This window comes from Stylophora pistillata, chromosome 8 (assembly GCF_964205215.1).
Source record: "Stylophora pistillata chromosome 8, jaStyPist1.2, whole genome shotgun sequence".
Lineage (NCBI taxonomy): Eukaryota > Metazoa > Cnidaria > Anthozoa > Scleractinia > Pocilloporidae > Stylophora > Stylophora pistillata.
In genome coordinates, this window is record NC_142526.1 from 31,048,611 (window position 1) to 31,064,386 (window position 15,776).

The 15,776-nt window shown below is 41.8% G+C and overlaps 3 protein-coding genes and 1 pseudogene across 3 annotated transcripts; all 4 read left to right on the plus strand.

Moving 5' to 3' along the window:
- Nucleotides 1-481: 481 nt before the first annotated feature.
- On the plus strand, nt 482-3,945 carry LOC111322497 (monocarboxylate transporter 12). Its single transcript, XM_022925606.2, is given in 5 exon segments — nt 482-509; nt 512-718; nt 1,168-1,736; nt 2,795-3,164; nt 3,357-3,945. Coding segments are annotated over 5 exon segments (1,344 nt in total). The 3' UTR covers nt 3,527-3,945.
- A 647-nt stretch (nt 3,946-4,592) lies between these two features.
- Nucleotides 4,593-5,891, plus strand: LOC148725834 (uncharacterized). Its single transcript, XM_088731545.1, has 2 exons — nt 4,593-4,652; nt 4,844-5,891. The coding sequence occupies exons 1-2, from the start codon at nt 4,593-4,595 to the stop codon at nt 5,498-5,500; spliced, it is 717 nt and encodes a 238-aa protein (XP_088587671.1). The 3' UTR covers nt 5,501-5,891.
- Nucleotides 5,892-7,960: 2,069 nt separating this feature from the next.
- LOC148725835 (monocarboxylate transporter 12-like) lies at nt 7,961-10,635 on the plus strand (annotated as a pseudogene).
- A 1,795-nt stretch (nt 10,636-12,430) lies between these two features.
- On the plus strand, nt 12,431-14,588 carry LOC111322567 (adrenocorticotropic hormone receptor-like). The gene has a single exon (XM_022925690.2). The coding sequence runs from the start codon at nt 12,897-12,899 to the stop codon at nt 13,962-13,964; it is 1,068 nt and encodes a 355-aa protein (XP_022781425.1). The 5' UTR covers nt 12,431-12,896; the 3' UTR covers nt 13,965-14,588.
- The last annotated feature ends 1,188 nt before the right edge of the window (nt 14,589-15,776 follow it).

The following is a 15,776-nucleotide window of genomic DNA, read 5'->3' on the forward strand; positions in this document are numbered from 1 at the left end:
GATTAAAATCAGCGAGCGAGCAATACGCCATGAATTTTGATCAGAGGATTCTCTGGTGCAACAGTTGTCACTTAATTTAATTTAATTTATTAGCTTCGCCGACAGGCAGGGACCGCGCAACAGCTTGCGCCAATTGCTGCGGGCCCTTCAACATCTCAATGTGGATGCACAAGCACAGTTAAACTATTGCACTAGAGCCTTCTTACATTTAGGACCAAATGTTATTACATTTAGGACTTTATTACATTTAGGAGAAAATGTTATTACATTTAGGACTTTATTACATTTAGGAAAGTTACTACATTTAGGACCTCAACACCAACCCCTTCCCCCCTTCGAAAAAGAAAACAACCGATAGAAAAAAAAAGAAAGTTACATTTCATTTCCAGTTTGGATAAGCGTACTTATTTTGATCCCGTTCAATTTATACTAAAAAACCCTTTTGTTCCTTGCTCTTAGACAAGCGACGCGGAATACTGATATGATACCAACTGAAGCACCTTCATGGCCGGACAAGAGGAAGAAAATGTAAGTCATTCCCGGGTCATCTGCTCTGTAGCCTCGGGAAGGCGAGTTCACAAGCACGACAGTGGTTGGGCGTGGCTGGTGGGTGTATGCGGTTGTCTTTGTAACGTGTTTACTCTGGGATGTTCGTATAGTTTTGGTGTCATGTATCCGTCACTTTTGGACGAGTTCAGGCGAGGCAAAGCCCAAACAGGTAATAGACTAAAGTTTAAGTTCTGTGCTTTTCTGAGTATTGCATGAAGGAACAGCGGTTGAGAAAGAACACATTAAAAACATATCCAAAGTTTTGGGGTAACTGGGAAGGAAGAAACATAGGCTTAGAGACGAAATCAAGAGATTCCAACCCCCCATCGATATGTAGTACTACAATAAAATGTTGTTGTGGTAACATGAATTATACCTAAACCACTAGGCTTCAAACCTGTAAAGAAACTGTGAACCGAGGAATATGTTTCTTGCACAATTAGGCCGCCTGCTTCCCTCCCCTCCGAGTAAAACTGTTTCTTTGAAATATCACGAATGCATGGGAGACGAACATGTGTTTTTCTTGTTTTCCTCGCTTTCGTTTACTGCTGACGTGCGCTTTGACTAAGAATGAATCAACAAATTCCCTCACTGATTTGAACACTTCTTTTTCTTCAGCATGGATTGGCTCTCTTTGCATGTCCTTGACCTTTTTCTTCGGCCCTCTGGCGGGAAAACTCTGCGATCATTACGGCCCCAGAGCTGTCATAATCATTGGTGCAATAATATCTGTGATCGGACTTGCTACAACCTCACAGGCACGAAATATATTCGTTTTATACTTGACATACAGCGTCATATTTGCTTTTGGAGGTTGTTGTATTTATACCAGCGTATTTGTCATCGTACCCAAGTACTTTTTAAAACATTGTTCATTAGCAACTGGAATGATTGCAGCGGGGCCTGGAGCCGGTACATTCATAATGAGTCCTATTTTGGCGCGTTCCATAGAGGGGCTTGGATGGCGTGGGGCATTTTTGGTCATGGCCGGTATCATCGCATCTGTTTGTCTCCTTGGTTGTGCGTTTGATCCCAATTCTCCGACGAATCCTGCAGAACGAGACGTATGTCATGCTTTTATGCAAGACAAGAAAAAAAGACACTTGTCACGTAATCCTTCATATTTGCTATTGGTTTTCGTTACAGCTATTGTGATATTAGGAAATTCAGTTCCTCAAGTCCACATGGTAAGTTTAAAGAATCAGAACCACAAGAACCTTGAGCAGGTTTCTTGTGGCTTTTCTTTGGTAAAACACCTAGGTGCCATAGTGCCCCCTGACCCAAGAGGATGAATAAGTATAGGAAATTAAAACCGTCGGGAAGCTTGACAAATAACTGGTTACCTGCGACACCTCAGCTGAGAGTAATTGCAACACTCTCAGTTTTTTCATGTATGGAAACCCGCGGTACTAATGAGCCTGTAGATTAAAAAGAATTAGCCTTTCACGCCGCCTTCCCAAATATCTGCTATTGGTCCTTTTTCATCATTTAGCATTTTCTCGTCGGATGATGGAAAATGCGATGGCTTCGGGTTGGTTTTCGCCAACAGCGGTGCTGGAACCGGAGTCGTTATTTGAAGTGCAGGGCGATGAGATACGGTGAAATGAAACCGACAGAATCGGAAGCAAAGCACAAATGCAGCTTGTGACTCCATCGCTTGGAATCATTGTCATCGGATGGCCTAAAAACTTCCATTGTGATCATTTCATTTCGCTCCGACGAAGGGCGAACGCTCGAAACGTCAGCTTTTGTAATCGTTACGGTGGCCAATTTACCACCTCAACTTTGTTGATATATCCAAATTATTTCGTTACTCCCACCGACGCAGCCCCAAACAGTTTCTTTCGAAACTATCAGCCTTTTTTCATTGTGATCGGTAGGTTCTTTTGCTTCTGCTTGTGACTGCAACAATCTAGTTTTCCTTAGATCATACGGGTCGGACTGGAGTCATAAACCGACTCGGAATCGGAAGACAATTCTATTCTGTTAAGCCTATTACTGCACTTACTTCTCCAATTCTCAGATGCTCTCTTGCGACTCTGACTGCAACTCCGTTGCAAGCTAGATTCCTGATCAGGAAAGGTAAAAACACTGAGGATAAGCACTGGCAGTTATTAAAGGCTAAACGCCCCTGAGACGTAATTTTCCATCACTCTGTGAATCATCCCATTAGCACAACTGTGAATGCAGTTATATTTATTTTTAGCTTTCTCCCTCATGTTGTTTATTTTTGTTACTTTCTAAGGCTCGCTACTGTGAAGAGAAAGGCATCAGTCTACAACTTGCTTCGACGCTATACCTTGTGCTTGGACTGTGCTCAGTTTTCGCCAGAGTCTTAGTCGGTCGCTTGTGTGATTGTAAATTCGTTGATCAGCGATGTGTCTACCAAGGATGCCTGTTTGTTCTTGGTTTTTCAACTCTGCTCTGTCCATTGGCAAATACCTTTCCTACGTTACTCGTTTATTTCATAATGTTTGGTTTGTTTGATGGTGGTCAATCAACTGTGGCAAATGTGTTGGTATTAACCTCTGTACAAGAAGGACAGAAGGCTCGTGCTTTTGGGTTGTGGCTGTTTTGTCTGTCAGTCATTATGGCTTGTGGACCGCCCCTTGCAGGTAGGTAAACAGATCCCCTGCCATTGCTTACTTGATGATTATAAGTAAAAGGCTGTAGACCCAGTCTTCAGCCGTTGTTGGTTGTTCGCTTACACCCTTGGCTGAACAATTAAGAGTTGAAAGACAGAACTTCCTGAGCTTTAGTAAAAAGTTCTATATTGGCTCATTGAAGAATGCTTATTTCATTTCCAGGTTACATTGCGGACTCTACGGGTTCATACGCGCCCGCATTCTACTTGGCAGGCAGCAGCATCGTAACTGGTGCCAGTGCTTTCTTCGTGATATACTTCCTAAGAAGTAACGCAGAAGAGATGGAATCGCAAACTAAACTTGTTGTCATAGAAAAAGTTACAGTTGTGTGAGATGTAAGATGTTTACAAACAAATTGGCTGCCGCACTAACAGAGTGTTAATAACTTGGTGAATGACAATGACTACCAACCCTCTATCTATTAATATTTAGTTTATGGGGGTTGTGGTTTAGCATGTTCGTGATTTTTTCGCAAAGGATACCCGCAAAGATCTACTGTATCCTTAATTTTACCTTTGGACCTCTGTCTCGGCCAGCTTGGTCATCTTTCCAGCGGTTGGACGGAGTATGAGAGGAATAACAGTGATGGCAAAGCAAGCCTAAAACGGGAGAGATCACCAGAGACCGTCACGGACACACGAGGAGTGTTTATGTTCACATTTCGGAATATTTAGCGTTGTAAATCGACCATATTTCGTTTCTTATACTATTCCTCATGATGTAGTATTAAAGGATTTGTAGCTAACGCTAAGCCACAAGTGACACGTGGGTAATTTCCCGAGCTTCCTAGCGCGCGTTCCCAAAAAACGCGTGTGTTTTACAAAACGTTATGCGAACGTCAGATTTAGAGCTGTCACAGTTTCCTTCCTAGTTTTGTTCTACAATGGAACATTTCCTTAGATTCCTTTAGATTTCGACCAGTCCATTACCCTCGTCGCTGGACAAAGGTAATTTGTAGCGCCAATAAGTTGAGCCGAAACTCCGAGCAAGAGGAGACGTTTATTGACCGAAGACAAGAGACATACATTAAAGGAAGGAAGAAGCAAAAAGGGCCGCGCTAAATATATGCGTCAACCGTGTGACAACGAGGTGAACTAAACAACAGCTTGCGTGCGAAGCGAAACAATAAGACTAAACGACAGCGTGCAAAATGCGTCACGCCATGCAAGTTAATGGCGGGGACTAAACAACAACGCGAACTATGGCGTGACTTCCTCTTTCTTCCGCTCGCCTAAGCAGTTACAAATAGCGAGAGGTGAATGCGCAAATTAAGTATTACAAAATAGCGTTCCTAGAGGCAGCTAGGTAACATAGTCCTTGAGGTAAGCCGGGCGACGAGTTGGACGGCTAGACCGGCGTGGACCGGATGAGAAGGCAGACTCTGAGATAGGGGCATCAATGTCGTCAGACACGCTTCCACCTGTAGGAGAAGAAGACTCGGGCACAGGAGAACTATCGGTCTGAGAATCTGGTGGAGTAGCTCGCTCGCTAAGAAATAAAGTGGGAGCAGGATTCGGAGTGCTCTGAGAGGTAGGAACGTGAGCGGGTACCTCGTCAACGTACCCAGAAGTAAGGGGTTCTTCGTCGATATCCTCAGGGTAGGAATCGGTGCCGTAACGGCAAGAAAGGTTAGGCGTGGTCTCTGTTAGGTCAGGAACGCGCAAGGAGTGCTGTTGTCGAACAACTTGGAGGTCAGAAAAGGGGATCTGTGCGTTAGTGAATTGGTCGCGTTGAAGCCACATCTCGCGGGCAGACAATCCTCTGTTACGGATACGGGTGTTGAGATTGGCTGTCGCCACAGCTGTGGAGAGAGGAGTGATTGTACCACCTTCAGGACAAATACGGAGAAGCTCATCCCCAAGTTCGGCGACGCACTTCTCTGCCACAGGATTCTTGTTTGGGTTTTTGACCTGCCCAAGTTCCACAGCAAAGCCGTACTGCTTAAGGATTTCATCACCGTACAGAGAAGCGAAGCCAGGAGCGGGATCTACCCTTCTGACGGAAAGGGGGCCAGACAGAGGACGCAGCTCATGGCACAATCGGAAGAGACCGGAGCGAATGGATTCACGACGTTCGTTATCAAGCAAGCAGGAAGCCGTGAAGGACATGCAGGTCTCGCGGACGACAAGAACGAACTGACGGTAGCGCTTTATGACGTCAGCAGCGAAGGAAATACCAAAGCCGTCGTGCGATCAAAAGTTGACTGTTCAACAAGAGTGGAGGGAACTTTTTTCAAAGAAGAGCATAGGCGGCTACGCTGCGAGCACCGATCCAGAGCTTTGTCCAGGTCTAAGGCGAAGAAGTAACGCTGCGAAATCAGTTTCATTTGGTGACGGGAAGGATGGTCCAGTTTCACGTGCAAGGCAGTAAGGAAGCCATCAACGACAAAGCGCGGGATGACTATACATTCGCGGGACGCAGCGAAAGGTTCATCGCGTTTTACGACGAGCAGGCCGTCACGGGAAATGGAGACGAGGTTCAAGTAACGCTTGACGTCTTTGGTGTTTGTCAGCTTCTTTGACGGGCGAGTGCCCTGCTTGAGATGCGAGTGGACACGCCTCAAGTCCGGGCACGTCAAAACAAGCCGACTCGCGAACGGTTCTTTTTTTCTCATCGATCTCTTTGTCATATATTACTTCCTAGTTTTACGCTTCTTTCTGTAACCTGCTGAGAATATTAAAGGGAAGTTGTAATTCTGCCAGCAGTGTGATAATGAATTGTTGGGATCGAATTGGACCTATTTATCGTGCGAAAGGTCGCCGGTAACAGAGTTCCTCTATAACCCAACACCGCGTAATACAACGCGTGACGCTTTCATGCAAATACATACATGTCCGAGCATTAATCTTTCGTCTTTCTCGAGACGTGAAGCAAGGGCAACAAAGAGTGTTGGAAATCCCAGTACCACAAAACTAGTCACTCGCGTAGTTTTTTCACTATCTTTATTCTAGCCGTCACACCCTTCGTCTCGCGTCGATCTTAGCCTATACTTTCACAAAACCACAATATCCTAAAGACCACCCTTGGTGAGGTTACAAGGTTCACGTCACTTTTCTGACAAGAGAAACTTTAGCCCAGCACCTCGGGTTGTAAGATTGAATGTAAACGCGTAACTCAACCATCAATTATGTTTCAAAATTATGTTTCAAAAAGTGAAAGTGTGTGAAATGCAGACTTTCGTGTTCTCGATTTGACGTCACATTACCCGCTAGAGCCATTCCTCTTTAAACTCGGCCGTGGGGCAAGATGGCGGCCGATTTTTCGAATTTTGACTGGGCACAGAAAATTAAAGATTTGAGCAAATTAAAAACTTTTTGCACAGAAATACTCCAAAAAATAAGCTTATTTCGTTAAGCGAAAAAAAATTTTTGGGTTTAGGTGCACTTTACGTATTTTATTTGGTCACTTCTTTAAGGAAGTACCTCAATTAAGTCCGGCGGCTGATCAGTGTTTCGGCGCGACCAAATATACTTGCTTGAAATGTGAAATTCCAATATGCAATAAATGTTCAATTTTTGAAGAAAACAAAGATTACCATGCTGGTAAAAGCGTCGCTTTTTTCGAGCGATACACAAAAGAGGCGGGAAAGGACGTTGCTGTCGCAGAAGACAACAACATCATGCCCAAAGAACCGACAGAGCGAAGAATCAGTGTCAGTTCGAAAGGCGCAGAATAGGGCGCCCACTCAATATCTGTCGGCATCGTTTTGCTCGGCCCTTCAAGCCTCCATTTTTCTTCTGTAAGACTCCTTTCCACATGCTCACATGTAAAAGCGCCAAGAAAAAATACATTAAAATAATATATGCATTTGTTTCGGGTCATGTGAAGTACAGCGTCTGAATCAAAGCATAGTTAGCTGATCAAAGCCGGTCTACAGCCGTTCTTCCCGGCTGAGTCAGGCAGGATTAATTGACCGAGCCGATCTAAATTAAATCTGCCGTTCCGAATTGATTTAGACACCGTACTTCACATGAACTTAATTCGTTAAATTCGATTCGGCTCGGCTCGGCTGAAGTACGGCGTCTGAACCGGACCTTACTGCACAAGACGAAAGCCTTTCGAAGCCGAGAGAATCCGTTTGGTAAATCAGTCATGCGCAATATAATTTTTAAAACAAAGGCTTTTTTGGTACAGTTTAAAATTAAAAGTGGCTTTTCTGTGATGGAAAAGAACGATCGACCTCTCCATTATTGGCTGCGAGAGAACCTGAAATAAACTTCTGCTTACTCCGCTTACTTAACCGTCAGCGATCATCTGTCTTGATTTTAGGGTGAGAAGCGCTATGGAATTCGGTCTGTTTATTGGTTTTCTATGTAAGAGGATGGATTTCTAAAGTCACATGGCAATAATTTCTTTTATCGCCAGATGTTTTTACCTCCAGAAATGCCTAAAACTGTGACATTTTATTAAGTTTTGTACTAAATGTAAATTAGGGTCGATGTCTTGGCAAGTCTTTTGTTTTGTTGTTTTCTTGCCCAAACACCGAAAAACGCAAATGTAAGAAGAAAACCGATTTGGCTCTATGCCCAGACACGTTCCCAAGTGGACAAATTGCCTCAATGGTTATCCATTTGACGAGAACATCTGAGCTTACACAAAATTGCTATTTATATTAGTGACACCTTAAAATTTTGGATGAAACGGGGTAGTCTAAAATATTTGCTGAACGAAAACCACATGCTTACCTGATGAGAACACTCGATTATTGTTTGAAAGGTATTTTAATATCTTTTGATTTCTTGTTTTATTATTATTATTTTGGAAGTGGACGAAATTTCCTGGCTTATTTATGCCGGCCGTACAGTGATTCGAAGTTTTTGGAACCTGGAAAGTTTGAAAAACTCGTCCGCTTCAAAAATAAAATAGATTGAATTACCGGTTGTGGGGAAGTATTCGCCCAAATTCCCGTGCAAAACCCAGTTCAAACCCTACGTTGGCATCGTATTTGATGTAGAATCGCATCACCTGTCAATACCGGTACCTCTTGTATTTAAACGACCTTTGATACCTTGCTATCAGCCAATCGTTGAGGAATACTGATATGATACCAACTGCTGCACCTCTATGGCCGGCCGGGTATGAAGAAGAAACAAGAATTCATTGCCATGTCATCTGCTCTCCTGCTGCGGGAAGACTAGATCGCAAACACGACCGTGGCTGGGCGTGGCTGGTGGGTGTGTGTGGCTGTCTTTGTAACGCATTTACTCTGGGATGTTCGTATAGTTTTGGTGTCATATATCCGTCACTTCTGGACGAGTTCAAGCGAGGCAAAGCCCAAACAGGTAAAGGACTGAAGTTATTAAAAGTTCTATGTCCTTTTGAACCTGGAAATACCTAAAAATTTTGAAGGTAAAAAAATAATACCTACAGCTACACCTTTGGGTTTCTGTAAATTCATTGAGAACTATGTCTGTTTCTTGGAACCCGCAGCAGAAGAACCATCACGCGAGTAACCAGGTTATCCCCCCCCCCCGAAAAAAAAACTGAAAGTAATGTTATTTAATGTTATTTCTCTCTAATGGATTGGTAATCTTTATCGCCAGGAGTTGGGGGGGGGGGGGGAGGAAAGGCTCGGGGTATTTTGGTTGTTTCACAATGAAATTTACCTGATTTCCTCCCTCCCCTCTCTGTAGACGACTGACTGTGTTTTTCTTTTTATTCAGCAAGGATTGGCTCTCTTTGCATGTGCTTGACCTTTTTCTTCGGTCCACTGGCGGGAAAACTCTGGGATCGTTACGGCTCCAGGTCCTTCCCAACCATTGGCGCTTTGGTATCTGTGATCGGACTTGTCGCGAATTCTCAAACTCGGAATATATTCGTTATATACTTGACATACAGTGTCATATTTCATTTTTGAGGATGTTGTATCTATACCAGTGTATTTGTCATCGTGCCAAAGAACTTTCTAAAATACCGTTCATTAGCAACTGGAATGATCGCAGCGGGACCTGGAGCTGGTACATTCATAATGAGCCCTATTTTGACACATTCCATAGAGGGGCTTGGATGGCGTGGGGCGTTTTTCATAATGGCTGGTATCATCGCATCTGTTTGTCTCCTTGGTTGTGCATTTGATCCCAATACACCCACGAATCCTGCAGAACTAGACATACATTGTGGATTTATGCAAGAAGACAAGAAAACAAACAAGTTGTCTCAGAATCCTTCTTATTTGCTTTTGATTTTCGTCACGACCATTGCAGTTTTAGGAAATTCAGTTCCTAAAGTCCACTTGGTAAGTTTAAAAACAAACGCCGCGCCCGCGAAAGGTTCAGGTTCTAACACTGAATAAGTTTCTTGTTTCTCTTCTTCGCCGTGTAGGCGTATTTTGAACTTTCCTCGAAAGATATTTCCCTGAAAGCGAAGCACGTTCGGACTTTTTAATGAAATTTTTGAAAATGGTTTACCATAAGGGTCACTTAGGGAAAATGAGATGAATTATGAAATTTTGCAACTGTCAGTAGATTCTCGATATTTATGGTCAGATGACCATTAAATAGCTTGGCAGCGCTTTCGAGACTCCGACAACGACTCCATCGCTGGTGAAACCTACTTAGTGCGTAGCAAGCTAGACCCTTGGTCGAGAGGTAGAGGCACCGAGTACTAGCAAGTAACGTAACATTTCATCACGATATGAATCATCCCAATAACACAACAGTGAATGTATTTATATTTCTTTTCAACTCTCTCCTTAATGTTGTTTATTTGTGTCACTCTATAAAAGGCTCGCTACTGTGAAGAGAAAGGTATCAGTCTACACCTTGCTTCGACGCTATACCTAGTGCTTGGACTGTGCTCAGTTATTTCCAGAATTTTAGTCGATCGGTCGCCTGTGTGACTATAAATTCGTTAATCGCTAATATGTCTTCCAAGGATGCCTGTTTGTTCTTGGTTTTTCAACACTGCTCTGTCCATTGGCAGACGCCTTTCCTACTTTACTCGGTTATTCCATAATATTTGGTTTGTTTGACGGTGGCTTATCGACTGTGGGTAATGTAGTGGTGTTAATCTCTGTGCATGAAGGACAAAGGGCTCAAGCTCTCGGATTGTGGCTGTTTTATATGTCAATCATGATTGCTTGTGCACCGCCTCTCGCAGGTAGGTAAACAAATCCCTTGCTTTTGCTTACGTGATGACTGTATGAAAAAGGCTGTGGTAATCTTGACAAGTTAATATGTATTCACCCACAGAGTTTAGACTCTAGCCTCTGTTTTCGTAAATGGATTTTTCACAATTAGTTCATTCAGTATTGCTTAATTCACATCCAGGTTACATCGCGGACTCCACTGGTTAATACGCGCCCGCATTCTACATGGCAGGCGGTAGTATCGTAACTGTTGCCAGCGTTTTCTTCGTGATATACTCTCTAAAAAGTAATAAGGCAGAAGAGTTGGAATCAGAAACCGAACTTATAATAGTCGAAAAGGTTACAGTTGTGTGACATTTGAGCGACATGTTAGCAAATAAATCATTATATATCTTAAACTGATTGTAAATTCCTTGCTGAATGGCGATGAATTTGACTATCCTTGAACTAACAGGGAAGTAACTCTACCGTAATAAAGGGGTACGCTGAAGAATGAGCCCGGCATCTCGGCTCACCCCCCCCCCCCCCCCCCAACTTGGATTTCGCCACCAATTCGCCAATTGGAGGGAGGGTGGTGATGAGAAGTTTACAGAGTTTTATGGGAAGATCAGGGAAATCATATCGTGGCACAACCAAAGTCCTCCATTCCCATCTCCCCCTCTCTCAGCGTTAAATAATGACAGGTCCCTTAGTCCACTGATTTAAGATTACCGACACGATGGTCCATAAAACGTTTCGTAAACTTGAATTCAAACTTGTGACGGCTACAAAACTTAATAAAGTCGTTAATTTTTTTTTTAGGCTTCTTTAATGCAATTTTATTTTTCCATTTATTACGCCAGATATCGTTTTTCCATTTTACCTGACAATGTCTAAACAAATTTTATATTCAGCAGTTTGTGGTAACACACGGAATCAGGAGTGAACGTGTTAAAATCGATATATTTTTTTAGCCTCGCTGTTTCTTCTACACTTTCCCTCTGATGAAAATAATCTGCGATAATTCTTGGTTAATAGATTCAAATGTTCCTTAGCTTGTAAATTTATCGTCACTTTCTGTCATAGCTTGTCATAATTTCATAATGTAACATGGACAACTCTCAAAACAAACGAAAGCGAATAGAGCCAGATCGCAATTTTTGCCTGTGTTCATATTGGAAGCCGTGTGATAAATCTCTCTTCTGACATCAAAATTGAAAGTGTTTTGTAATTTCTTTGATAAAATATCCCCGGCAAAGCATCAAGGAAAAAAAAAAACTCAAGGGCAGAAAGCACCTGCTCCCTGGCGGAACTGAATTTTACTATAGGAGCCGAGCACAACAATCCTCATTGAAAAGCTATCCTATTATTTCGATTTCGACGCACAAGGCGGTAAATTTAGTGTATGACGATGATTAATCAACCAGAATTGCAGTCATTGTGGGACTACTGTACTACTATAGCAGTTTTGTTAATAATTACAAAGCTTGTTGTTGCATATCATCAAACAATAACATTTGCCACTAGCATCAGCTTAAAAGCTAAGAGCTATGGTTCAGGTAATCATATTTTCCGTCGTTTTTTTTTAAGCGCCTCTCCAGATGACTGTACTGCAATTAAGATCAAGTCCGTTTATTGATCAAGGCCTTTAGATTTCTCGCACAATTTGGATTCAAAATCGCAATTTTTTGCAGCAAAGCTGTTCCTTTGTTAAATGGTTTACAATACATCGGAAACGTGTTTTTCTTAAGAAGCAGATAGGAAACTGAAAAAGAAAACATTTATTCTTAGCGGAATTTTTGAAAAGGGGTTTTAATGACTTTTTCCACAAGCACCTGCCAATTATATAATTGGGAAAGGGGCTGTTGGGTGAAACTCAAACAAGGAAGCCTATTTACAGGCTAAAAGGACAGTGGCAGAAAATCTTACGGGCGACACCAGGCAACCTCTCTTTTAAACCCCAATAGTATCTTTAAATTGCTTCTATAAATGATTAAAACTGACTTTATTTGTGACACCTCAAAGTCATAGACCCCGAGGCGTCTGAAAATTGAAAAATATATTCCATTAATATCACTTGGTGTTATTTGTCCTTCACTGTCAAAATTTAAGGTTCCCATTAAATGATCATTTATTACGCACTTACAAAAATGTCTTGTCAAACATTGTCATCAGAAATGGAATCCTTTTCTTTATGCTTGGTCGACGAGTGTGGAAAAGGCGCTCAAACACATCCAAAGCCCGGAAAATATTTTGAATAGGACTCTGTTAGATTTTCAAGCGTTATTCTTCAAAAGTGATCGATCGAATTAGACGGCGTAGTTTTAAGGTATATTTGAAATTAGTGAGTTGCTCAGCGTTGTTATAACGAGAGTGCATGAGACGAAGAGTTAGGATTACTAACTTCCTACCCGCGTCAACAAGCGACTAAGACGAGACGTAGGCAGAAAAAATATTTTTGAAATGTTGGGTCATGAATTATTAATTGTTTGCGAATGATAATGGGCTTGTGACTCAGCAGAAGGTAGAAATAATATTTTATATCGCTATATTTCCACTCTCCGCAATCAGACCGCGCGATTCACCTTCGCAGTAACTTCACAGGAAATTTTTCATCGTGCAGCGAAAATTTCAAAATGAATGACACGCTGGCAGTGAACAGTGGCAAAGAGAATTCCCGCGGTACATTAAGGACTGATCTTCCTTCCAAGACAGAAGGCATTGTATGGTGCTGTCTTTTTGCAGTTCTATCTGTCTTCATCGTCGTAGAAAGCTTGCTCACCGTTTTCCTCTTTACATTCAACAAGAAGCTCCGCAAGAAAAGCCTGTTTCTTGTCCTCAATATGGCGATTGCTGATCTGATCTTTGGAGCTCTAGCTCTTCCTCTATATATTTACCTCGGCTTTGGAAGGCCAGAGTATTACCGAATCTGGACTCAAAATGTAAACACGTCTTTGAACTTGTTTTTAGACGTTACCTCGAAAGTCACATTGGTGGCTTCGTTAATTTCCGTGGCCTTCATTTCTTGTGAGAGGTTCTACGCCATATCGCAGCCTTTTAATCACCGAACACTAACAGTGCGAAATTACTGCACTGTAATCTTGACAGTTTGGATTTTGGCCTTGCCTTTCTCTAGCTTGGTGTTCTTGATTCCCGGGCAAGAATGCACATACGTAGGAATGCCATTCGCGGTTATCCTGCTGTTCACCATTTGCGGTTGTAACATCGCAGTTTGGAGGAAGCTTAAACAAAGAAGCGTCGACTCGCATCCGCAGAGTAGAATCTCGCGGAATGAACGCGTGACGAGAACTTTGCTATTTGTTTCTACCCTTGCCTTGTTTTGCTGGCTTCCTTTTGTTATTTCAAACGGTTTAAGAGGGCTAGACGTTGAGATACCATGGAGACATGCAATGATTGTCAATTTTCTCAACTTTTCCAATTCGTTCGTAAATCCCATCGTTTATGCACTGAGAATTCCGGAGTTTCGACGCGCGTTAGCAGTGTGTTGTTCCACAAGGGATAGGAAGTTGAACAAGGAAAATATTGAAACTAGAAATAACAAAACAGACCCTTTAATACCGCCGACACAGCCGAAATCATCAAAACCTGATTCCAGTCACCCACAGCCTAAGTTTGATGATGTAAATACAGACAGCAAAATGATGTTAACCGAGGAACAAGAACTTTTTTCGCTTCTTAAGTAATACTTGCTTCAAAGAAATTTGTGCTAGTTCAGATTACTTTTAACTTCAGCTAATTCTGTAAATAAATGGAAGACACTGTGCATTTCAATATACCACGTACCAGAGAAATGGTTGATAAAATTGTCTGTGAATTCTAGTGTTATACTACTCAGTAAAGTATCAAGGTGGAAATAATCCGCTTCGTAGGAGTCCTTCATTCTCGGCGAAGTCCGTCGTGCTAGTTAGAAAAAAAAAAGTCTAAGAAAAATATTGCTGTTAGCGCGCCGCAGGGAACCGCTTGGAGTGACGCCGATGTGGCGCGGGAGCTCCATGAATGAGGCGCTACTTCTCGAGCGCGACGGACTTAGTCTAGGCGTCAGTAATTTTGCTACAGTTGGCGCGCCATACTATCGAACAGGAGAATGTTTTGTTTTTCTTGCAAAAATTATCGCACGAAAGAAGGGTCGAGAAAAGGAACAATTATCACACAGACCGCTCTTAGTTGGGACAATTCTCTGCCATTTCACTGTTGGACGCAGTACACCATTTCCGAATTACACTTGGCCTCTCTTTCAAAACGAGGCTTGATGCTCGACCATTCGTATGAAAATGAGTTAAATTTGCAAGTAAAAAAATTTTTAATCAGTACTTCTCCTGTGCACTTGAGTTTGTTAGTTTTTTTTTTCTTTTTGCTATACCGTAAAAGATTGGATCTCTCCTCTTGTAAGTATGTCAGTTAGGGATAATTTTTGAATATCATCACTCCATTAAGTTGTTCACCGATGACTTATAGCATTGGTTTCTTCCGCTATCCTTTAGGGTAATCTTATCAATCTAAGAGAGCACCACCATTGTGCGATAAGTAATCACTCGAGTTTTTGGCCTCTCTATTAACTATGGCAGGGATGAGTTCAGTAAAAAACTTAAAGTTTCATAAAGTTATTTCTTAAATTATCAAGTTAATATCATACGCTTAAATTTTTTCTGTAGCTGAATTTCACGTGTGAGAAATTTACTTTTCCATCGGAATCAACTGTTCTAACAGAGAAAGTCCCGTTATATGGTTTTGGTTGGAATTTTTACATCTTGAAACTAAACCTAGTTATTTAATATGCAGAATCGAAGAAGCCAGTACCAGCTCTGGTATTGACTTACCGTAGTTCTGTAACATACATCTAAACCGGCTTTTGTCAGTTCGCTTTACAAACCGAAAGTCCTTTGATTAACGCAAAAACCGTTTTATTGATTTCCCTCTATCTGTTAGTTGGAATAGGAAACTTTTCCCGATAAAAAAAGATGTCACTTTTTTTTTCCACGAGTCATAAGTTAGCTCTGTTCAAATGTTGACTTTGTTTTAGGTTCCTTTTAACCAGATGTGAATATCTATAGTCTTATTAAACGTTTTGTTGTGTAGTATCGCTAAGTATCTTGAAGAGCCCGTAGAGCGAGTCAAAATACAAACAACGAGTAAAATACTTGTTTAATAAGAAATTTACTATCCAACACGCCAAATTTTTATTTCAGTGTGGGAGAATTTCTAACCGGTTCTTTCTGGAGTACAAATACCGCGAGATACTGGTACTCATTTTGGGTGTTATTTGTATTCTACGAACCGTTGTTGGACATTAATATCGTTTAATTAATGTTAACCGTATACAAAGAGGTCATTAATCAAGATAATAAGCGTTGGTGGACAAAAAGAGTTTTCATATCACAAACAGGCAAGCATTTCCTTTCGGCGTTCAACGTATTTTAAAAGGATCTAGGATAAACCCCGATGTAATGTAATTTTTATCGCCGGGGGGGGGGGACTCCAGTAAATTTTAGCCCTTA

Bases quoted from the DNA above. Each gene is read 5' to 3' on its own strand.
- LOC148725834 (XM_088731545.1), top strand. From the start codon at position 4,593: ATGTCGTCAGACACGCTTCCACCTGTAGGAGAAGAAGACTCGGGCACA. The intron at 4,653-4,843 runs GTCTGAGAATCT...GGTCTCTGTTAG, and splicing joins CGGGCACAGGAGAACTATCG to GTCAGGAACGCGCAAGGAGT.
- LOC111322567 (XM_022925690.2), top strand. From the start codon at position 12,897: ATGAATGACACGCTGGCAGTGAACAGTGGCAAAGAGAATTCCCGCGGT.